This window comes from Anser anser, assembly GCF_964211835.1.
Source record: "Anser anser genome assembly, chromosome: 5".
Classification (NCBI taxonomy): domain Eukaryota; kingdom Metazoa; phylum Chordata; class Aves; order Anseriformes; family Anatidae; genus Anser; species Anser anser.
In genome coordinates, this window is record NC_139725.1 from 38,750,334 (window position 1) to 38,773,654 (window position 23,321).

At 45.3% G+C, this 23,321-nt stretch overlaps 1 protein-coding gene across 3 annotated transcripts in view; it reads right to left on the reverse strand.

Moving 5' to 3' along the window:
- The window catches only part of LOC310900487 (uncharacterized protein), a 220,257-nt gene that overhangs the window by 114,192 nt on the left and 82,744 nt on the right, over nucleotides 1-23,321 (reverse strand). For all 3 annotated transcript variants that reach the window (XR_014585153.1, XR_014585154.1, XM_083838556.1), the window contains exon 4: nucleotides 2,858-2,955. Coding sequence is in view for 1 of the 3 variants with exons in the window: in XM_083838556.1 (XP_083694682.1) it covers nucleotides 2,858-2,955 (98 nt within the window). In the remaining 2 variants the exon portion in view is untranslated. The remainder of the gene's footprint in view (nucleotides 1-2,857; nucleotides 2,956-23,321) is intronic.

Genomic DNA, 23,321 nt, shown 5'->3' on the forward strand with positions numbered 1-23,321 from the left:
CATTCCTGTCAACAAGTTCATTAGCTCAGAGATCCACGAGTGAACAGAGACCAAAAAATGTGTTTAAAAATTCAAGAACAGATTAATGGACTATATTTTGCAATCTTTGTCTAGCTCTGCTTCTCACTGAGAATTAGTAACTTTACTCCAGGCCAGATTCAAAGAGTCTTACTCATGCAGAGCAGTACCATGTTTTATGAGTAACCCCGGTGATATTTAGGGTTGTTTTTTGGAATATGACTGGAGTTCAAGTAAGACAGTGGGAGGCATGGGCTGAATCACCTTGATTAATCAAGCGTAAGATTATTGTTTTTATACGTGTGTATATAAATAAACATAACAGGAGTAAGGAGGCATGCCTGGATTGACAGGCGTGTCAGGGAATTTATAAACATCTTTCTGAAGCATACAGCAGACTCCTTTTTTTAGCAGAAGACAACAACACCCAAAAATTACTTAACATCAGGAAAAAGGGAATTCACACCTTCAGAAACAATAGAAGATCAGGCCATTTTGCGGGTTTTACTCTCAACAGTTCTGGCTGCCTTCTGTAATATTACATAAGGTCTACGCTGCTCTTCATAGAAATGATGGATGAAGTTTTCAGAGCTGCCTGAATGCCTTGAAAGCATATGGCCCATTTTCCAAAATAATAGGGTCCCTGGGATTCTAAATCCCATTGAATTTCAGCACTTCTGGGAACGTTCTCATTAGCTTCTAAATCAGTACGCGTTTTTTTCCGTATGTAATGTTCCCCATTTCGTTTTATCTCAGGACTCCAGCCATCACAATATATCAACAACAAGATAGGCAAAATGTGGTGTTAAAATCCAAAGCACAGTTGTGATCGACTGCTCCGTGAAAAAGCCGCCGAGACGCGCTGTGGACTACTGACATAACCAGCAAGTGAGGAAGGAACCAATTCAAAGCTCACTGATGTAAAGGAAAGTCCACTCATTTCTATGGGCTTCAGTTGGACTTGGATCAGGCCATGGAAGAATAAGGATGACATAAAAATAACACGACGTGTGCCAGATTCACCAATATGCTCTGATGTTTTGCCCGGCCCAATGATGCAAAGCAGATGGAGCGTACTGACAATCCTGGCCCACTTCAATCAGTTATTCTGTCTCTCGTATTAGTTTTCATCAGGCGTTTTATTCATGGCATAAATACATTTATCTCATTAGTACTTCTGCTACAGTATTTCAGAATAAAGATCACCACTTTTTAGCCTCATCAGAGGAAAAACTTTCCATATTTTATCACCTGTTCAGTATGGTTTTTCAATGGGGTTTCTAAGATGCCCATTAGCATGTCTCCGAGTTTTGCTGTACTTACCTGGGGCTTGTAATTAACTGTGTTTAGCTGTCATTAACTGCTGTACTTCTTTGGCACATAACATTTCACAATTGCACAGTTTCACCGTTGCACCCTCAAACAAGGCATTAAGAAAATTATCTTGCAAAGTACTTATGCTTACCTTTAAGTTGAAGCAGATGCTTAAATCACATCAAAGCTTCCACAAATAAGCATTTGTACATTTTACTGAATCAGTGCTAGAAGACATATTTAAAAGAAACTGTCCCTCTATGAAAATTACCCTGCTATGTCTCTACCATGCCTATTACTCAAAAAAAAAAAAAAAAAAAAAAAAGGCTAAAATCCACAGGGGAATATTTACACATGACATGTTTGTGCACTCAGTGGTTCAGAAAACAGAAAAGGCATGCCCTGTCTAACACTGTATGTCAGCAACAAGGACCTCATACCAGCTGTTTTTTTAGTTTGCATGGTTATTTTAAATATAGGCATTAATATACAATAAAAGTTGCTGAATGACTGAGAACTTAAGTAGATTGGATGATGTCCCTCAAAACGAAATAATCTATATTTGGCTGGTAATTCATTTCTTCTGAGAGGGTTTTTGCTTGACTCTGCACATATTCCTCATTGCAGAAATAACTCGGGTGATTGCTGCCTGGCTCTAACCTCCAGCCAGCTAACCCGGGAGTGAGCCTTAGTGCTGAAAGGCCAGATCTGAGTTTCCATATCCCCACTGGATGCATCTCCAAGAAAATGTCCCAAACAACCTGGATAACAGCTGCACTGTTCAGAGCCTGCTCACTGGCACAGGGACCTGGCTGTATCCAAATTCTCCCCCTGAAGAAAAAGGATTATAATACTTGTCATATCTCACTTGTCATCCGTCCGGACTGCAAATGGATTTGAGGCAGGAACTGTCTCTCTCTGACTACAACAGCCCCACCACAGTCAAGTCCTAGCCATGGCTCAAATGTTACACATCATAACTCTTCCTTCAGACTGAAGTGCAGTTTTGCCATGGTTAATTTTGTGCTATTGCTCCCAGTGTTATAGCAGTTAGCCATACTTCCTCTCCCCTCCATTCTGTTTATTTGTAGAAAGGAAGAAATGCCACAGGATAATGGGTTTGTGCTGCGTGTAAAGGCCAAGGCAGAGTCAAGATGTTGCTGGAAACCGAATACCGAGACAAAGCTGAGACGTTTATTTTCCTGTCGGGGTGCAGTGATGCTGAGTGCATGTCCTAGCATGGTGCATTTTAACTTTCCTACACCAGTACCACATTTAGACCCAATCAACCAGTGGGAATCCAGCTCCCCAAGTCTGAAAGAACTGGACTTAGGTATTTCATATAAGGTGTAATGTAGGTGCAGTGAATAAATGGTTGATACTCAATGGAGCTGCCCTAAACAGACCAGCAGAACGTCCAACTCTGCTTTCCTTTACTACGTGAAGGAGCAGACCATCGGCAAGGGAGCAGGAGGTGGTGCCTCCATGCAAGCTAGCAGCACGATCTCTACCTCTAGGAGCTCACCGGTTCTGAGGGAATCCATCCACGAGAGCGATTTCCCATCCAATCTGAACAGAAGTCCCTCTTCTGGTTTCCACTGCGCCTGGTCCCGCTCCTGGGCACTATGGAGAAACAAGAACGAGTTGAAGAAAATATCTCTGAGCTAGAAGCAGGCTATGCTGCCAACTCTGCTCAATTTGAGAGCAAATCCCCACCCCAGGCACTTCATTGATTCCTGCCTCGCTCCACGGCACAGCCATACTTATTTATCTTGTTTATTTGTGGAGGCAGAATGTATTTTACACGTTTTGCACGACCTTGGGTGAAGCAGCCTCCTCCAAGGCTCCCCATCCAGACAGGCCAATAAAACAAGTGTCCGCAGTTTCCATGAAGCCTCTGCCCAGCAGCAAGAAAAGCGCTATCAGGAGGTTGTTCAAAAGTTCCCAGAAACAGCCACTGGGGGAGACGTAACAGGATGCGAGGTAGGGATTGTAAAACATGTTTGATGGAGCATTTTACACTGCTTTAAATTTGGAATTCTTTGGAGAGCATCTGAGGATTTTCAAGAAACAAACACAAGCCTCTTCCCCCATGCACTTCTACACACACACAAAAAGCTCCTTCATCACACGGGGAGCCGGCATCCCGAGGCACTGACCTCAGCTCACTCCTCAACTTTATCAATCATGTTATATAATCGTCGCAGACTGAGCAGCATTTGGAAGGTGGGCTGGGCTTTTTTTCGTTTCTTTCCTTTTTCCCCCATCTAGGGTATTCAAGGAAGAAAGTCTAGAGCTGGGACATGGCTTGGGAAGGATCTGAGAAGAGCTCTCAGCTTGCAAAAATGAGGTGCTGTGGTGGTATCTTAATAGGAGATTTGGAGTTCCTTCCCCTGGGGTAGATTCTCAGAATATTTTGAGGTTGTCTTTTGGGAAATATATAATAAAAAGGTATTTTTGCTGCTTCACAGATTCTTCACATCCTTGCTTGTCAGTAATCAAGTAAGAACTAAACCACCAGGCAGGATAAAACCCCAAAGAGATGGGCCAAGCTGCAATAGCACAAACAGGCGAGATGTTCGGTGTCAGCAAAGCAGCCTAGCTCCCTGGCAAGGACAACCTCCCTGAGTCCTTCGGCCACCCCCTGTTCACCTCCGGCTCCAGGCATCACCAGACCCCCAAACAAACCTCCATGCTCCTTGCAGAGGGAGCCAGCAGCCAAATGTCCTCTCTCTACCCCAGGACTTTTTCACAGGCAAATCAAAACAAACTGCCTGAAGACAAGAGATGTTTTGACTAATTTTCCCAGCTCACCCTCACTTAGTTCTTCCCCTGCATAGCCATTCATAGCCACTCCGAAGTCTTCCCGAGCCTCATAACTAAGCTTTCTCTGCTTTCCACATTCAAGCGTTGGTACAACATTTCCTGCACACTGTGTACTCCCAAACATGCTTTGCTTGAAGTCCACACTCAAGGCTTGTCAATGGCAAGGTGACTAGTTGCATCTCAGTGCTCAACACATTACTATCTGCTTTCCTGACCCAGGGATCCCCTTGACCCCACGCAAAGCGCTTCCAGTTATAATCTGGTGGCAGCTGCCTCAAATGACGTACCCCTGCATTAAAGCGACGGCAGGTTGATTGCTCTGCTTAGCTCAATTTACTGCACATGAACATGCAAATTAGTAGCCGGTACTCAGAGCCATGCCCTCTCCTTGCAGCCACGTTAGCTGCTCAGCAAAGCCATTCCTGTCGCTGCCAGCGTGCGCAGCGGGACCAATGCACGCTGCAGAGCAATGTAGACCTCCAGCAATCCTGCTTAGGTCTTGTCGTTTATTATACAGTTAGATATATGCGCACTACTTCAGACAAAACAAAATCGGAGCCAAAACTTCACTTAAAATCTCCGAAAATCCAAATCTTTATTATGAGTCAAAGAAGTTTGACTAATTCCATTGATTTTAAACACATTCTTTGTTGCTTCCTCTCAGCTGGAAGCAGACACACAAAGGGAAAAACCCTTCTGATGTTCTCACAGCCTGACCTAAGTTGTTCTTACAAGATTTCCAATTTCTGTTCTGGATCAAAGACGTGTATTATCCATGAGCCATCAGCAGGGACAGAAACCAAGACTTCGAGCAATGAAAACCACAGGGTCGGGTTGGGTTGTTTGTTTTTTTTTTTTTTTTTTTGCTTTTGGAGTTAAAGGGCTAAAAAATGGGGTAAATCCTTTCAGCTTCCTTTAAGTGCTAGAAATGAGACTCTTAACCACCACAGAGACTAATGATTATAGGGCAACCCAACATATTTGACTAGCGGATTTGGTCACATTACATCAGTCATCAACAAATGGACTTTTCGCTTAGGTCATTGGGAGCGTTCTCATGTGTATGTATGGAATTGGACCCTTAAAACATACATGGTCCCTGGGAGGTCAGGCGATTGTGCCCATTTTACAGGTGAGGAAATGCAGGCACTCACTTGCAATTTGTTTTGGATTCTCCTTTGGACCAAGGTGAAATTCACACCTTGCCAGTATAGCTCGTCACCACAAAACCCCCAGCAAGGTGGCCTTTTTGTCTTGTTCTGCTGATTTCTGTCTTGGCATGCTGTTGCTCCCCAGAAGCACCACCTTCATCCCCAGTATAGCACCCACCCAGGAGGACCTGAGCCCATTTCTCCTGGCTGCCATTTGCCTCTCCTGGGTGGCCACCAATGGCACCGCCTTGCTCCAGCTGTGTGGACCAGACAGTCCTTCACTTCTCCCAGTTTTTGTGTCACACATCTAGACAACAAACTCTTCTCTTCCCCTCTTTTGTACAGCAAGGGATGAAAAAAAAAAAAACCAAAACAACTTTAATGTCAGCTGGAGCCCTTTGGTGCTATTAATAAAAACAAAGATAATAACAAGGGAGGTTTGCAAATTAGCAACCCTTGTTACAAGCAGAGATACACCCAATTTAGCACAAATCATCGCAGGCTCTTGCCTGCTTAGTGGCTATTTTAATCACTGGTGACTAATGCCTGTGAGGGCTATTCCAGGGTTTGACGTGCCTCAAACACAAGAAAAAAGGGAAATCTTGTGGGGAGAGAGGGGAGAGGAAGAGGGCGAGGGAAGAAATTGGCTGAAGCCAAAGGTTCATCTCCCAAAAACGGTCAGTTTGTACCACCCATTTCGCTGCTGTTGCTGCTGCATTCATCAGGGTCACTGGCTAATTCCTCTCTGAATAACAGCATCGTTTCTCTTCTTTTGGTGTGAATCTAAGAAAAACAGTCATGCTCTGGAACACAAACAAAGGCTACCTGTCCCTTCCTTGGTTATGGAAATGGGGGTCAGCCTTTTTATTTTCAAAGGGGCAGAGTAAAGGAGCTGGAATGCTGCTTGGCACACCACCAGAAAGGAAATCTCTGCTTAAATATTTGACAGGAAGAGAAAAAAACGAGAGGACAGGAAACAATGCAAAGGGGGGGTGGGGAGAGGGAACTTTTGTTTCATGTGAGCACTGCACGGGCAGGAGGAAAAGGGCTGCATAGCACACGAAATGAGGGTCACTTCTGCATGGGGCAGAGCAGCCCTTGCCTTCACTGAGAACCTTTGGGTCAGACCAGTCCTCTTCTTTCTTCTCTCCCAGCTTTCGAAGGACTAAAGGAGTTTGCCTTTCAAGTAAAGCTGAACAAAGAGCCACCAAAACCCAAGTCCCTCAGACAAGGCAAGCGTGTTTACCTAAGCCACGCTGCTCCTCTTCCCAGAGCAGGTTAAGGCTTACAAGCACTTGCGCCCACCTGATGACATCTGGACCGTATCATTTTGCAACACTGGAAAAAAAAATCCTTTTTGAAAAAGCTTTGGGAAAAATAGATTTTTGAATTTTATTTTTTTGTAGGGAGCAAAAAAAGGCATTCGATTGGAGTTAAAGGGCAAAACAGTGTTTGATAACATGAGTGACGCAAGCAGGATTTGGTCTAGAGCATCCAACCATCATCATTACATGAAGTCCATCAGATTTGTAATGACCATGGGCAACCAGGACTTCTGCTTTCTCTGTTGCACTGCATTCGACCAGCCAGCAGCATAAAAGCCCTTTAGTCAGGTCATACCTGGATAGAAAGCCACCCCTGAGTGCTAACACTCCTTCCTCCAGCACCTGCTCATTTCACGACAGCTGAGGAACCCAAGGAACTCTCCTGGACTAAGGTGGTGGAGGTGCAACCAAGTAAAAAGACCCTCTCCCCTGGCAGACAAATATTGCAAACAGTAGGACAAAAAAATAATAAAAATGGTAACTTAGCTTTCAAACAGAAAATGTGGGGAGGATGGTTCAAGTCCTCTAGTTGGCTTCTCTATATTACAGCATTGCAAACACACATATACCTTGCAGCCCTGTAAAACCTTTACATTCACTCAGGTCACTGCAGCTTTAGTTTTACAATGCTGGAGGCTCCCAACAGACCTGATCATAAACAGCTACTTCTGTTTCTTGCTTGTTCGTTTTAAAGAGGGAACACTTTTTGGTTTATTGCTGTTGTGGCTACTGGATATTAGCACTGGAAAGCTAGTTGTCTAAGTTGCCTTGGACCTCTCTCTCAGAGCCTTTTTTTCACTACGTGTTTGTTTACCAACATGGCTCCAGATTGTTGGCTAAGATCTGTAGACCCCTGGTGTGGCTACAGGAAATATTTCTAAAGTGTTCCTCTTCTGAGAAGTCTGCAGCATAATAACCATCTCTTTCCAAGAGGCTTCTGCAACAGCTCATTGCACCAGAAGTGCTTTCCCTGTCTCTTCCCTCCTCTCCACCTCTGTCCTCCCTAGAGGCATATTTTGGAGGTAGCAAAAGTATCACCTCTGTAGGAGGCTGGTAGCTAGGAGCTGTCTCAATCCATCATCTGGTGGAGCCAAAGAGCAAGGCCAACTTTCACTCTTGCAGTTCTGGAGTTATTTCACTTGGCTCTTCCAGTTGTTGCTCTCCCTGTGTTTTCCCTCAAACAACAGAGATGACGGGCTGCCTATATATACTTGTTCTTCATGGATCAGGCAAGAACCTCCTAAGGAGACGAGAGGAGGAACTGGAAGTTCTGTGAGCGGCCACGGCTGGGACAGTACAGACATTCACTAAGTGTGACTTTTGCAGGTGCTACGAGCTCCAGTTTCTCTTCCATTGAGTCCTGTGCACTGCAAGGTGATGACAAAAACTTGAATTTCCCTTTTTTGTCATCCAGAGATGCAGGGGTTCCACGTGCAGAACTGCATCAAAACCAGGAGGTTCCAGCTCTAAGTCAGCTGAACTTTCAAAGCTGCCTAAATGATTTGGAAACCTAATTCACATTAAACTTTATGGGAACTGGACATCCAAATTCCCTAGGTGGCTTTGCAAAACACAGCTGTAACTAATTGCTGCACAGAAAGGTTTGGGGAAAAGATTCTGATCTAGAAAAGGAGAGAGATTTCAATGCCAAAAAAGCTTTTGCAATAGATCCTCACATGGTATCCACAGAGCTGATTCTGGGCTACCTCTTCAATGAAGTAAATGGAGCCATTTTACAACAGCTAATCCTCTCTCTGTAACTCTTTATGTGCCTGCAGAGGTTATAAACTAAGTGGGAGAAGGAATTTCTTCTGCAGAGTTTCTAGTAATCCCTGCCACTGCAAACTACAGGGCTGAAAGGTTGAATAAATCAAAACGACTGATGAACAATTCACGCCCAACTCATTCCCATTGAAGAAATTGTCACATTCCATCAGTGAGGCTGGTAAAATCTGTGACCATCTCAACCCTTATCAAGCCTTAATTTCTTCTTCCTGTTTTGGCAATAATTTAACGTTAAAGGTCACAGAGTGAAATGCTCAGAGTCAGGAAGCGGAGGAGCTCTGATTTGATAACAACATTATTTAGCCCCACGAAGCCCCACTTGGTATTTTCTCCTCCTTTGTTCCTTTTCAAGATCATGATCCATCTTCCACTGAAGACAATGGGAGTGTTTCCACTGAATTTAATGAGACTTGGATCAGGCCCTAAATGTCAGTATTACTCTATTAATATTTATGCCGTTGGAAGTATGTCAGAAAATATACAGGATGTGCAGAGTGGCTGAGCGAGCTATGAGAATCATAAATTTTCCTGACTTAGTCATTTCTTCACAAATCCTTAACATTTCTAATCTAACCATGGTAATAATAAAATAGCAGGATTCGAACCTTCTCTTCTTACTGTACGAACTGTAATCTGAGTTGGCTCTGGAGCCAAAAAATCAGCTGCATTGCAACTCCCTATCTAGCTCATGTCCAGTCTCTATCAAACACACACACATGTATATATTCATAAATGTTATTTTAGAAGTTGCACATTAAGTGGCCCAAATTAAAAGACTCAAAACCGACAGGCTGCATGATTTACAGTGTTTAAAGAACCTTAGCTTAGCAGCCTTCAAAGAGGAGATGAAGAGCTAAACCTGTTATTGCAAGGCACCCACAAACATGACAAGTGGCAACCACTCTGAAGAAGGTTTCTCCAGGCTGTTTTCCTTGGGGTTTCCTCTTGACATGAAGAAAGAGCCAGCAGTGTGGCAACAAGGGGAGCCTGCTGGCTTGCTCTGGGAATGCCTGTCAGAGCAGGGTGTGTGGCAACCGCAGCGGTCAGACCCTCTTCATGCAGCTGCTCCAACCTCCCCGTCGCTGGAGAAGTGATGGACAAAACAGTCCCAAAGGCCTGGCATTTCTGGTTCCCTTGAATAAGTCCCCAGACGGGTGGATTCCTCCCTGCCTCGCCGCCCCTTCCCGGCGGGCAGAGCTTGCCTGAGTGGGTGGAGGAATGCGGACAAGCTCGCAGCATAACAGCCAACTGACCACCAGAGCTGTAGAGTAAGGTCACTGGGGAAAAACAGTCATTGAAGAATGCGGCTGAGCTATGCCCAAGCTATGCGGGAGGAGGCTTTGTCTCCTTTGGCATGCTGAGCCCGGCCAGGGCCACAGACAGGGTGGCAAGGGGCAGGCAGGCAACGAGGGATGGGCAGGAGCTGCTCCGGAGACAACCTGGAAGGGGTGGGCACCAGGTACATCATCTCCTAGCCCTGCTTTGCTACCCACAGGTTGGTCTAGACCGGAGCACAGTGTGAGAGAACACTGAAATTACGTACAAACGGGCTAGGTAGAACATCTGAAGATTAATACAAGCCACTTCCGCAGTCCTGCTGGAGATACACTGCTTCCAGGCTCCAGATTAACCCACTGCAGGCTCAGAAATACATTCCGGGCTAAGAGGGCAACAGGGGCACTGCCATGTGTTCGAAGAGCATGGAAGAAGTCAAAAGGGAAAAAAGGCTCTCCCTAACCTCCTCTCAATGGTCCCAGAAGTAGAACACAAGCACATTCAACCCCCTTCATCATTTCTTGAGATTCCCCCATTTGTTGCCTCTCCAAACCTTTAGCTATCCAACCCCCAACACATGATCCTAAGAACACACACAGGCTAGGTGGGGAAAGGTGTCAATGCAGGAAACGCAACCAGCAAATGTCTTTGCACTTTACTACATTCACACCTTGCTGATTAACCCCCCCCCCCCCCGTCCCCCCACCTCAAATCAGCACCCTTACACTCAAGACTACCAGATATCACCATCAGGACAGCCTCTTTCTCTCCCTACCCAGTGTTCAGCAGCTTGAAGACTACATGTGTCCTTATGTGAGCTGAAACATGTACACCAAGCTTTTTTTTTCCAGGCTCAGCATTATTTGTTGTTTAGCTTGCCCTAGGAGTATCTTGGTTTATTAAGCGAGGCAAGGTTTGAAGGCAAAGGTAGCATCTTTTTTTAGACCAGTTGATACTGCTGACATCGATACAAACCTCTCCACATAGTCAATCACAGCCGCAGTAACAATTCCAGGACAATTTGGCTTATCAAAGCACTCCCAAGTTTGGCTATGAGCAGAAATATCGCACAAAACTTTTCCTACTGGATCCAAAAAAGAGCACTACCTAAGGAATCCAGGACTTAAGGGAACATAAAAACAACCAGACTTGTATCTCTCTCACCCAATATCCTGCCTCCAACAGTGATCAACATCAGATGCTTCAAAAATGCCAGAAAATCCACAGCTGGGTAGATTTTCATTTGTATCTGGGGGGTAATCTGTTCCTGGGGCAGTTTCCTCTTCTCCTGTGAAGTCAGCGGTCCAACCTCTCAGCTTGAGGCTATCAATCCAAAACCCCAAATCTGAGTGACCCGTTCCTTGAAGAGCATTTTTCTTGGGAAAAACATGACATTTCTCATGTTGCTAAATAGCAGCCTATGCAAAAACAAAATCTAAGGACTGAAGCTGAGACTTTCAACCGAGCACAAAAGATTTCAGAAACTGAAACCCTCGAGATGCTGGGCAGCTTACATCAATATGGCCCCTTTGAAATTCCCATTCCATAGTAGCAGCGAGCAAAACCAGCTTTTGTAATATTACTTTTTATTTTTCAAAATAATAGCAGGGCAATTAGTTCCACAATGCCTTCAGATGGGTGTTTTATCAGTCTAATGATGGGTGAAAGGGCAGGAAGCAGAGGGACAGGATGGAATTTGGAGCATGACCCAAGTCCTGCCAGGACACAGGGGAGGGACGCTTTCCGAAAAAGAGAAAACTTTGCCATGGGGGAAGTGGGCTGCCTTGCCTCCATATCCTGTGGATCCAAACTTCCCCCCGAGCATGACATCTCTAATGAAAATATGCATGCAGACTTCTCTGACACGCTTCCCGCTCTACTCTGGCAGAAAAGCCTATCCGTGACAATCCGAGTTGTGGCAAAAATAGGTGTACCCCTGCTGCTCAGGCAGTATTAGTGCAGTGGAAGTTAGGGAAGAATCACACAGTGTTATGGTTTGGCAGGAAGAAGAAAAAGTATTTGATGAGATAAGACAGATCACAGAAATGACCAGCTCTCCTGACTGCTAGAAACTGAAGGTTCAAATAATGGCCCAAAATTCAATGGGTCATATCAGTTAGGCATGAAGTTTTTCCTTCTTTCTTCTATAGAGTCAACATTTCATCAGGAGAAAAATTCCAGATCAGCCCTCCATGGTGTGTATCTGTTAAAAGACACTAGTGCTTCACAAAACCATTCTTTGGTCTTTTTTCCTCCTTTTTTTTTTTCTTGGAAAAATCTGATTTTATGTATCTCACTTTGGAGCATCTAACAAGAGATAAGCATTAAACATGTTTCAGAAGTCTTGGCTGGAACTAAGTCAAAGTTTGAGAAGTGGCTTATACGACTTGGGTTAGTATTTCAGTTCCTATGAGTTTATTGAGCATGAAAAATAGCATTCTCCTTCAAGTGTTAAATAAAACTGCCATTTTCAGCAATAACAGTTTGGGATAATCTGCATTGAAGGCCAGGCTATTAAATAAGTCATTTCTTTCTTAGTTGTTTTGGAGCTCTTCCACCCCAGCCATTCACTAAGTATTCAATGAACCTCCTTGAAGTTCTTATCAGGCCTTAAACTATAACAAAACTTGGGGAATTTTGCCTAGATTTCAGGCCTGTGTTGAGACGAACTCAATGCTCACAGTCACTCTGGACCACCAGTAGTTCTTTCAGGCACTTTTCTGGTTAGAAAACATAATATGCTAGGAATTTAAACAAAGGTGATGTATCAGCAAATGACCCTCAGACAGTGTGATCTCATCTCTCAGCCGCTCAACATTTGGCAAGAGGAATGAAGTTTGTTGCCCTTTAGCAACAGCCCAACAAAGCAGACAAAAGTTAAAATACCCATACCATTTGAAACACAAACGAATCTTCTCAAAACTGCCACTTCCCTTCCTCTCCTGCCCCACAGAAGAGAGAAATAGACCATTTGCCATTATTTCTAATAACACCACTATTATTTCTAATACTTCTGGCAAGCAAGAGGAGGGACATAAGCAGTCATTTCCTGGTTTAGCCATGGAGGCAAACAGTCAACACCTAATTTTGCAAGCACTAACCGCAGCATCGGAGGAGGCTATCTCCAGCATCACCATCAGCTCAGGTACAACCTGGGCCAGCCTTTGGGAGTTCTTAAGAGGCAGCTGGAAGCACCTGGCCCCAGAGATGCTTGCTCAGGAGAGAACGAGCTGCAAGCCCTCGAGCCTGGCTGCTAACCTGGCGCATGAACCAGTGACCCAGTTTCCCTTCTCAGCCTGCATTTGATGCTTTAAGCACTTCGTATCAGGGATTGTCTATTATGGTCTGTCAAATGGAAAGCACCCAAGACAGCAGGATCCTGATCTCTGTTTGGGCATCTAAACCTATTGCAATACAAATCAAAAATTAATGTTCTCTTGCTGTCACTGAGACTCTGCTTCCATTCCAGGCTTGAACCTGGATGAGCAGGGGTCCCTAGAAATAGAACAAATAAAGAAACGTAGTAAAAAGAAAACAAGCAGAAAAAAACTAACAGAACTTAGTATCTGACCTATGTGCTGTGTCCAAGAAGTTTCTCCGATGGCTGGGGATATTCCTAAGATGGTATCCCTGTGTGACTTTTGGTTACTAAGTACTCAAGATTGATGCCCACTAATGGCAAATGTCTCCTTATCAGCTCTAAATTTTGCATGGTATGTGTAAGAACTGGATTATTTTTGAGATCTGTACCCATTTCCCATATTAGGTTGAAAACAGCTAAAAAGTCCTGAGGAAGGAGATGGAGGGACAGATACACAAAGCAGGAGCACAAATTCATACACAGAGCACATTTGCATAAAGCTCATTTCTTTAGGAAACCGGCTAAGAAAATATGCAGAAATCCTTTCTCAGCTCTAGGATGCTGGAATTACATCTGGCCTAGTGTGCCTACATCCACCAGCCAAGGCAGCAGGGTTGTGAACATGCCCACTAACACACACAACGAGAAGTTGTGTCTTTTTTTCTCCTTCAGAGATGAGATCAGGCCACCAAAAGCTGAGGGACGTGTAGAAAATGAAGAGCGGCCTTACCAAATCAGGCTGAAAGTTCATAACCCAGTATCTTGTCTCCAACAGCAGCCACAATAGATAGTATTTAGGAGGAATAAAATTCAGTGAACGTATTTGATACTTTCCTCCAGTGTCCTCTTCCAACAATTTTTATTCAAAAAATTCTGAAGCAGAATGCAATCACTATGCACTTAATCTCTACAGCTTTCTCTACAATAAACTTCTCCCCTTGAGCTTGTGTATACTTGGAAGTCGCAAATTTGTTGGGATCCAAGGTTTTGCTTGGGCTTGCTGAAGACATGGAAGGTCTTCTGAAGCCTCAGCAAGGCGACAACAGCCACCACACTGTGTCCCACCTTGCTCCTGCTCGCTGGAGGCGTACTGGAGGAGAGCGACTGAGGGTGAACAACCCTTGAGCCGGACTGGGCTAGGAAGAACGAAACACAAAGCCCTGGAGACTCTGGACTTATTTAGACAACAAGAGGGCTTGCCCTTTGGTGCTTTAACTGCCTCCAAGATAAAACTAAGCTGGTTAAAGGACTCCCATCACAGCGCAGACCCCATTTATGGAGGGTTTCCTGGCACAACCAAGGCAGTCAAGAGCTCGATTCCCCGCAGTTCTGGCACTTGCCTAATGGTGCGAGCAAACCTGACACGCGGAGCTCTGGCTGCGATTCGGCCTCCAGGCCGATGTCAGCTCTGAGCTGGCCACCAAACACCTGTGTTAGCTTTCTGCTGGTTTTCCACAATCTCTCCCCAGCTGGGCCCTGCCCCAACTTCCACCGAAGTCCACGTCGGCAGCTGACCTGCCGTAGGAACAGGTTGGCGTCCAGGGTGGCTGAGGGGACCGCCACCAGCTGTCCCACGGCCCCAGGCCTGCCCAGCTCCCAGCCGCCAGGACTTCTGCATTCCCCTCCAGCTTAGCGGGATGACCAGCACCAGCCCTGGCACAAACACAGCCACTCAAATCAGATGTCACCATCCAAGCAAGGCGTGATTGTCATCGTCCCCTGGCACCCCGACCTCTCCCTCCCACCGAGCCGCAAGAGCATGCCGCATCTTGTGCCCACATTTTCTTTCCCAAGAAAGCCCCGAGGGGCTTCTTTGGCACAGCTCACGTTGCTGGTGAACAGCTCCCTTCGACTTCCATGTTTATATCGTTGTGGTTGTTAATTTGAGAGAAGCCTTTTATTTTAGACACCCCTCTCCCCACCCCCTCTCCCTCCGCAGGGGGGAAAAAATGTGACCTTTAGGATTGTTTATACCAATCAACAAGAAGCCCTCGCGCTGCCGGATTCCAAGAAACACGAGACAGTCCTGGAGCTGGAAGAGGGAGGGGAGCCGGGGAAGGAGAGGGAGCAATCAAGGTCAGGAGTTCACAGACAGGATAAAGCCAAGGCAGGCCGAGGAGACGGGGTGGCAGGGCATGCCCTTTCCGTTCGGGGAGGCACCGCCAGCCTTGGCAGCATGGCAGCGGGTGTGCAGCAGACCAGAACACCGCTCCCGTGTCCCAAGGTGATGGGAGGAAGGAGCTGGTTGCGAAGGGAGGCCTCAAAGGATGAGGGTGTGCGCTTCTTCCCAGCAAAACCCTCGTGGGTCTTCTCCCAGCATCTGCCGGAGGACTGAGAGGCACCCAAGACGGAGCAGAAATCATCACAGGCCAGTTTTGCAAGCCAGCGCCTGCTGTGATGAAGAAAGTGGTTTGACAAGACAAGGAGGAAGATGAAAATATTTTCCCACTGTTGAATGCAGAAGTAAATAAATAAGTAAACAGACAAGCATTCAAATCCAGGAATTTCCCTTCATTGCCAGCATTAGCCTTCAAGGGAGTAGCACCACAGATTTTTTCCTACCACTGTGCTGAGCCAAACGAGCAAAGGTTGTGGCTTTTGGGATCCAAACTTCAAGTGGCTAACAAGCAGACGATGCACGGTTTGCTAACATGTTCCACGGGCAGCTCCGGCCTGGTGTGAAGGCCAGCGGTGCCTTGTGCACCAAACGCCAGCACCGACAGCAGGGAGAATGCCTTTCAAGTTCAAAGGCGGCCCCAGCCCCAGCACAGTAGGTTCAAGCCTGGGTGAGAACCGAGGCGTTGAGGGGAGGAAGAAAAGGGGCGAAGGATCAAGAAGAACCGCAGGGGGACAAATGTGGCGGGGCAGCCAGATGCTGCGATACAGCACAGCACTTTTGGGCAGCTGGCCCGGTTCAAGGCAGGGGTTTTCAGGACAGAGGTATGTTTCTTCCTTTGAGCCCGCTCCCCGAACAACACATCACAGTGGCTGTGAAGCTCAGCCCCAAGGTATCTGGCACAGAGCAAGCAGCTTGACAGCTTCAGTCACTTTCTTGTGGTCAAAGCTCTCTATGAATCTATATATTTACAATTATAGGACTAAGTCTTGTTCTCATTTACACTTATCTTCGCCATTGGCTTACACAATATAACCAGAGGTGGTATTTGGCCTATGCATTGCTTTTATTTCTTATGTTGTCTGCCCAGATATATTATTTATGACCCATTAGATACATTTGTTTGTTAACTAATAAACCTCAGAAAATATTTTTAATGAAAGACTGTATTTTTAAACAACCATGTCGCCACTCCTCTATTAGCACTCGAGGATTAAATAAGACTGTGAGTAGTTGTTAAATAACAATTGGTTACTGAAACACATGTACTGAGGTTTTGGTCTTCCCATTACTGAGGCTAAAGAAACGATGCTTCTACAACCACACTGATGTTGCCCAGCTGAATTCTCATTTCAAAGCACATTTCAAATGCTGAATTTTAAACCACCACATGGATTTCTCGCCCATACCTTCAGCAGCACTGGACATGCTGTGAAGGAGAAAAGCAGATGGATGTCACAGCTGGTCATGCAGAAGTCAAATCTGATTCTCTTTAAATACAATTAGATGGTTGTTCTTTGGGTTTAGGGCTTTTTTCTCTCTCTTTCTATTCTTTCTCTTTTTAAAGCAGTGCTACCACACACTAATTTTTCTGCTGGGTAAAGCAGGGCTTTGATAGCATCTAGGATTTGCAGGCTAGGACAATTACCCCACGCAAGCTGTGCACAGCTGCACTGCTGCTGGAGTGACAGTTGTACTCACTTTCCTTGCTGTACCAAACTGCCAGAAGTCTACTCGTGAAAGTGAGCCTGGAGTAGCATTTGTGGGCTGAGATTGGCCACGTCATCTGTGATACCTACATCCACTCATCTGCCAACATGCTGTCTGCAATCTGAAACGTGCTCCCATTTTATTCCTACATTGTATGGGCGATGAAAGAAAATGCCAGGAGAGAGAGATGGCTAACACAGCCAGCAGTTACTTGTTCCTCCCTGGGTCCTGTTTTCAATATAAGTGCTTGGTTTAGGTTATTGTTTCTCCTTTTTCCTCTTCATTCATTCTGGCATTCCATCTTGCCATGCAATTGGAGCTATTCAACTCAAAGATAAAAAGGATTCATGAAAACGCTCAAAGACCAAGCTGGGTTGCTCACTGACACGGACTGTGTGTCCTGTTTTATATGACTTAGGGAATAGTAGTTCCTCTGAGAAATTATTCTCCATTCAGATCCTCAGCAAATGTGTCCTGATTGGATACAAATGAGAAAAATGAAATGCAGATGATCCCTTTTTAGCTGCAGCTCCGAGGAGTCCTACGCAGCATGTATATCTTTGGTCAGCTATCTCCTGGTTTCTGCCAACAAAAGTGTTGTTCCTACCTGCTCACATCTGCAAGCATCACCCCTGTTTCCTCTGACTACCGCACCAGCAAGAACACCAAGAGAAGGAAACCGTCTCTGCCTCGCCGCTTTTCAAGGTCTTAATTTTGTCAAAAGCTTCTGAAAGTCAAAGTAGCCCAGTTCCAGGAGTCAGCTCGTCCTTACAAATGGAAATGCAGACTCAGCCCTGCCTACCTATTGCCAAACTCCACGCACACTGTTTCCCGTTTGCTGGCACTGGCTCTTCAGAAGTGCCTATGCAGTAAGAAATACTGGGCACAGAGATCTTAGCTGGAAATCAGCAGTGGTCTCGTGAACTGCCACTTCTGTTTCTCTTGCTATTTTGACTTCTCTTGCAGCATTGTCAAGTCAGGAGGAAGCCACGTAAAAGGAAAGAACGCTCAAAAAAACACAGACATTGACACAGCAAGAATTGGGTTCCTCCTTCTTCCCCTAGGCACTAAGATACCAAACCCTAAAGCATACTCTTGCTGTTTCAAGGCAAACATTCACTGGGAATTTTTCCTTTGTTCTATGGCGCTTGTCTGTCATACCACATGACAGTGTTTACCTGCACAGGAGAAAAGATTGTGACAGAAAGGCCAAGCACTATCTTCTGTTTCACTTATCACCTCATCCTATCAGCCTAATTTGGTGATCAGTAGAAAACACCAGGAAAAACTTCCTTGTTCAGTGAACCTTTCTGTTGTAAGAACAGGGATGCCCTCTTCACGCTCCCCCTCTATCCAAAAAAAAAAAAGCCAAACAATCTTCAAAAGGCCCCCTGAAATAAATTAGCCTATAGAGAACATAAGATAAATATTTAAATAAATAAATAAATAAATCAGCCTAATAACAAAACTATTCCCAAAACAGAGAGTTTGAAATCCACAAAAGCAGGAGAAAAGATTCCACGGGCTCTAACGTGGGGTTTACCCCACTGTTGAGTTTGAAAGCATCTCGCACACCACGAAGATGGATAGTAGCATAAAACTAGTGTAAAGGTAGATACATCAGCAGTCTGGTCCATGGCCAAAATCTCATTCCACCCCTGGAAACCCAAAACCGCAAAGGACTGAAGTAAAACTCTAATGATATATCAGAGCTACCTGATACCTCCCGAGCTCTCCGACTCAACAGTCTTTACAGCCAGTGAAGGGGCTCAGAGCTGTACTTTATTTGTGACCATACTCTTAAATGTCCAGTTTAGGTAAAAGAGTTTATGATTCCCAGGCTATGATGGATATCCTTGCTGCAACCACAGCTGTAAAGACACAGTCAGGATTATTTTGAGCATCCATCACCCACCCGACTTGAGCCTTGTGTCTCATCTGTCATCTAAGTAGGGGGTGCAAATCTCATTATAACCACCAGAGCGAGTCATGTGTTACAACTTCTGTGCATGTCCATTACATTCAAGAATAACCTCCCAGCTCCTCCAGTGGGGATGGCAGAGATGGATGGAGATCCCCCTTTGATCTGGGGAGTTCTTCCTCTACCTCCAGTTTGTCTCCAATTGCCTCCAAGGTCATGCTGTCAGGACAGGGACGGCACCCTCCCTTGCATATGAATCCCATCTCCCCTCCTCCAAAACCACAGTCTACACGTGTTTGCTGTTACTTCCAGATGTGTCCACAACTTGAAAGCGGTGATTTGAGAGGAAAAAAAAAAACCAAAAAAAACATTTAGAGCTGGAGGAGCTGAATCCCCCTTCCCCTCCCTCCTTTTCCTTCAGCATCTGCCTGGGCTGTCTACACAGTCAACACCAAATTGTTCAAGGGGACTCCACATTCGCCACACGTGGAAGGATTAGAGACATAAAGTGACTTTTCCTCTCCCCGTCATACTTAAACCCTCTTCTTCACCTCACTGTCTCAGAATTCACTCCTAGAGATCTCTGGCTAAAGCTCCACCAGCAGATATCTAACAAGAAACTCGTTTGGTGTCCTTCCCCGTGCTGGAATGAAACGGATGTCTGCGAAACAATGGAAATGATGGCACTCACTAGGGCTAGATTGCCTGGATGGATGCAACAGCACGTACAACATTAATATATCTTAATCCTACTGTTCTCACTCACGCAACCCTGGCAAAAGGCTCGAGCTCTGTCCTGCAGACATCTCCAACCCTTCAATAGCCAGAGCGGGGGTCCCTTTCAGTGGCTGATCAAGGGGATCGGGATCAGCAGGAGCACAATGTTACTTCTGTGGGGTACTGCAAGCTTTGGATTTTCCCTTGAAGAGGACAGAAAGGGGAGGGAGAAAGGAGCAAGCCTGGCTCACGTGAGCATCTGGAGCACTTGCTCCATCGCCTGAGCACCTCCGACACAAGAAGGGTTCACCCCTGGTTTAGGGAGTCGTTCTCAGGGTGGCTCTCTTCCCCATCAGCGGGTGAAGGGCCACCCCCTCCACACTCTGTGCTGTGGGAAGCTAATTTAGAAGCCAGCTTTGCCATCTGTGGACTACCCCATGCTGGGAAAAGCCTCAGCTGGGGAGATGTGCAGACTTTCCAGAGCAGCGCAAAGAAATGGGAGCGTGGGAGAGAGTATGGACCCAAGAATCCTCCTAAGTCCCTAGCAAACTTCTCTGTGCATCCCCCAGACTCCACCTCTTCCACCAGAAGTACCTAAACGTGTCCCTACAGTGATGGCTGCTGTTGACATCGGAGCAGACTCACAGCAGCACTCCTGCTGCTGCCCTCAGCTGAGTCATGACTCACGAACAAAGGGGATTTTGACCATTGTTATTTTATTATTTTCATTATTTCATTCATCATCTTAATTTCCCTCTCTCACTCCTGGTCAAAAGAGAAAGACGTACAAACACATATACACACACAAAAGAAAAAGAGAAGGAAAAAAAGAATGAAAAACTGCCAACATGGTCAACATCTGGAAACTGATTTCCCAACCCCAGAACAAAGAGCTCTGAAACTGTGGCTCCAAGTCTCCTGTTTGTGTTCTCCCATTATGTAAAAAGTCCTATAATAAAATCTAATAGAGAAGAAACCCAAGAGTCGGCAAGAATAATTTGGAATTTATTAGCAAATGAGATCCGTTTGGAAGTTCTCGTAGAACTGTACATTGGGCTTACAAAGCTATTAAATCATACACCAGGGCTTGAAAATGCTGCAGGAGCAGGACAGCTTTCGGTTCCAGAAAACCTATCCTTATAGATCAGGCTTGGCTTAAATCACTTCTTTAATCCCGTCTAAAATATTTGTGCCATTTCTGTTACTTCCCATGTTCAGAAATATCATTCTTACCAACATTTAGTACTGTGCACGGGTGGGGAAAAATTATGGAGACAAGGAGAACACCAGGGGGAGAAAAGGGGAGAAACAGAATTTTGAGATCATCATTCTTCAGCAAGGGAAGGGGAGAGATGCAGTTCCTAAAAGGGTTTAGGACACTAGTCCTTTTTACCAGGAGGAAGTTTCTTAGAACGGGTTAAAAATCTACTACTGACACTTAACAGAAAAGGATTTTGCAAGTCACCAGAAATGTTCGTGTGGGAAAAATATTTTCAAAAACATTCAGTTTTTAATTTAAAAAACTGAAACCCCATACTATTTCAATAGAAAAAAAAATCATGCATTGTTGAGAAACGGCACAGTGCACCCCACTGGGACAGAAAGAAAAGCGTTATTAGTCGAGAATTGTTGAGGAGAAGACAATTATTTGAGGGCCTCAAAAGAAGATGCTCCTCTGAGCGGCTTGATCACATACAGATATGCCCAAGAGCCGTGTGTACTTCAGCTTCTCTTTCCCCTGACCCTGAAATTTGGGTGCCCTGAAGAGCAGCCCACCACGCTGGCACCACATGGAAAGCCCAGGCTCACGGACAGCAGGATTCATCCTTCACCTCCAAGCCAAAGCAATCTAGGAAGACACCACAGCTAGATGCACATAAATGAGTCCCCATTGTCCAACAGTCTCGTGGTCACAACCCTTTCCCCCCCCCCCCCCTTTGATGTTACTTTGCTATGCTTATGTGAATCATTGGACCTAGCCTTTCATCTGGGCCCTTGGGACGCGTTACAAGGATGGAAAGAGAAAGGCACTACTTAATAACGCCTTCCAAGTGTGAGGGAGAAGAGATTCCTGGAAAATCTGGTTAAGACGGTCCAAAAACCTTCTTCGAAGAAATGTGGCAAACTGTATATAGCTATTTATGGTGGAGATGGAAGTTAGACTACCCTTGAAGACAAGTGGCTGCTGCCCAGAGGTCTTAATCATCATTCCAGTTAGTCATTGAAAATTAAACACGTCATAAGGAGGTGGAGGGAAAGGGCTACTCCAAATAAATAGCCTCATTATTCTGCAGGAACTGTTCTAGCTCATATATGTTTACCTACACTAGCGTTTAAAAAAGAAGGCACCGAGCCAAACCATGGATCCAGAACTTGAATTCTGAAACCAGACTTCTTTCTTCATGCGTGGAATTGCTCAAACAAGAACAGAATTGGTCAAAGCAATGTTTTTCTTTAAACAAAAAGTGGTTTTTCTTCAAAAGAAAATTAATTTATGAGCATTTTCTTCTCCCCTCCCTCAAATTTTTCTAATTTTTCAGTAGAAAAAAACAGAAAACAAGAAACTTTTTCAGCTTTGGTTTTAGCCTTGTTTTTCTTCATTCCTCCTCTGTTGCCTCCCTTTTCATGGCAAAACAGAATAAAAACAGATGAGAAGGTGAGGGGGATAATAAAGAATTCCACATGTTCATTTATATCTTGAAAACTGAAGTTCTGAGACTTTTTCTATTTCCTTGAGATCAATTCCAATTTTTTCCCTGCTTGCATTTTTACTGTCAAATCAGTAAAGTGAACTTTTTGGGAGTGTTGCTTAAAAGCATCTTCCAAACACTACCAGGAGATGCTCTTAGGATGTGATCTGTACTGCTCCTGCCTTCCTTCATGCATCCTATCCACGCAAGAAGCGTTCTTGCTGTCTGCAGGCACGCACAGCTCTCAGATGCAGCCAGGTGAAGCACAATAGCTCAGCACACCGGCCACCACACACTAGCTGCTTTTCTGGGAAAGCAGATGGCAGAGGAGCCGCAAGTAACATGTGGCTGCAACCTCTCATTACCAGACCTGCCTCTGCCATAGCTACCCAGGGTAAAAAATCAGCAGCAGAGCACGTTCATAGCCTTGAGCCTCCAGTCTGCAGCCTCCTCAGCTCCACAGTCATCGTTGCTTTCACTTATGAGCAGCAAAAATACAGCCTGTGGACCTCGACTTCACCAGCTGAAGACAAGGTATTGCATTCCCCATCACTTCCCTGCAGTATTTATAACCCAATCAAAGTGAAATGTATAATTGTTATTAATAAAAATGTTTCCTAGCCTCTATGCTTGCACAGGAAAACTTGAAGGCAACACCTGAAGGTAGTTACAGGCCCACTAAGTGGTAAAAGAAAAACAGGTACGTATTCCAGCCTCGTGGCTTTTAATCCAGAGTCATGGTTTGTCGACAATTGACTCATGATTTTTGAACGCCGCTGAGGCTGGCAATCCTGACAGTGAACTTGGAGAGGTTTTGCCAGTTTACTGAAAGGGAACTGGGGACTAGAGCTCGTGATGCTGACGCTTTTCAGCACTGCGAGTCAAGTCTGTCGTGCATCTTGGCTGCATCCTCTCCCACGGAGACAGCACGCACAAGTCTCGTCTTACCCACTCTTGCCCAAGCCAGACCTCTCCCTCGAGGACACACACGGTGTAGGGCAATCCTCTGTGGGTGCAGAAGCAAGGTCCAGTCCTCCTCTTCATAGGAATTAATGAGAATTTCTGCCTTTGGTGTATTCAGGGAGACAGGGTCTTGCCCAAAGCACATACCA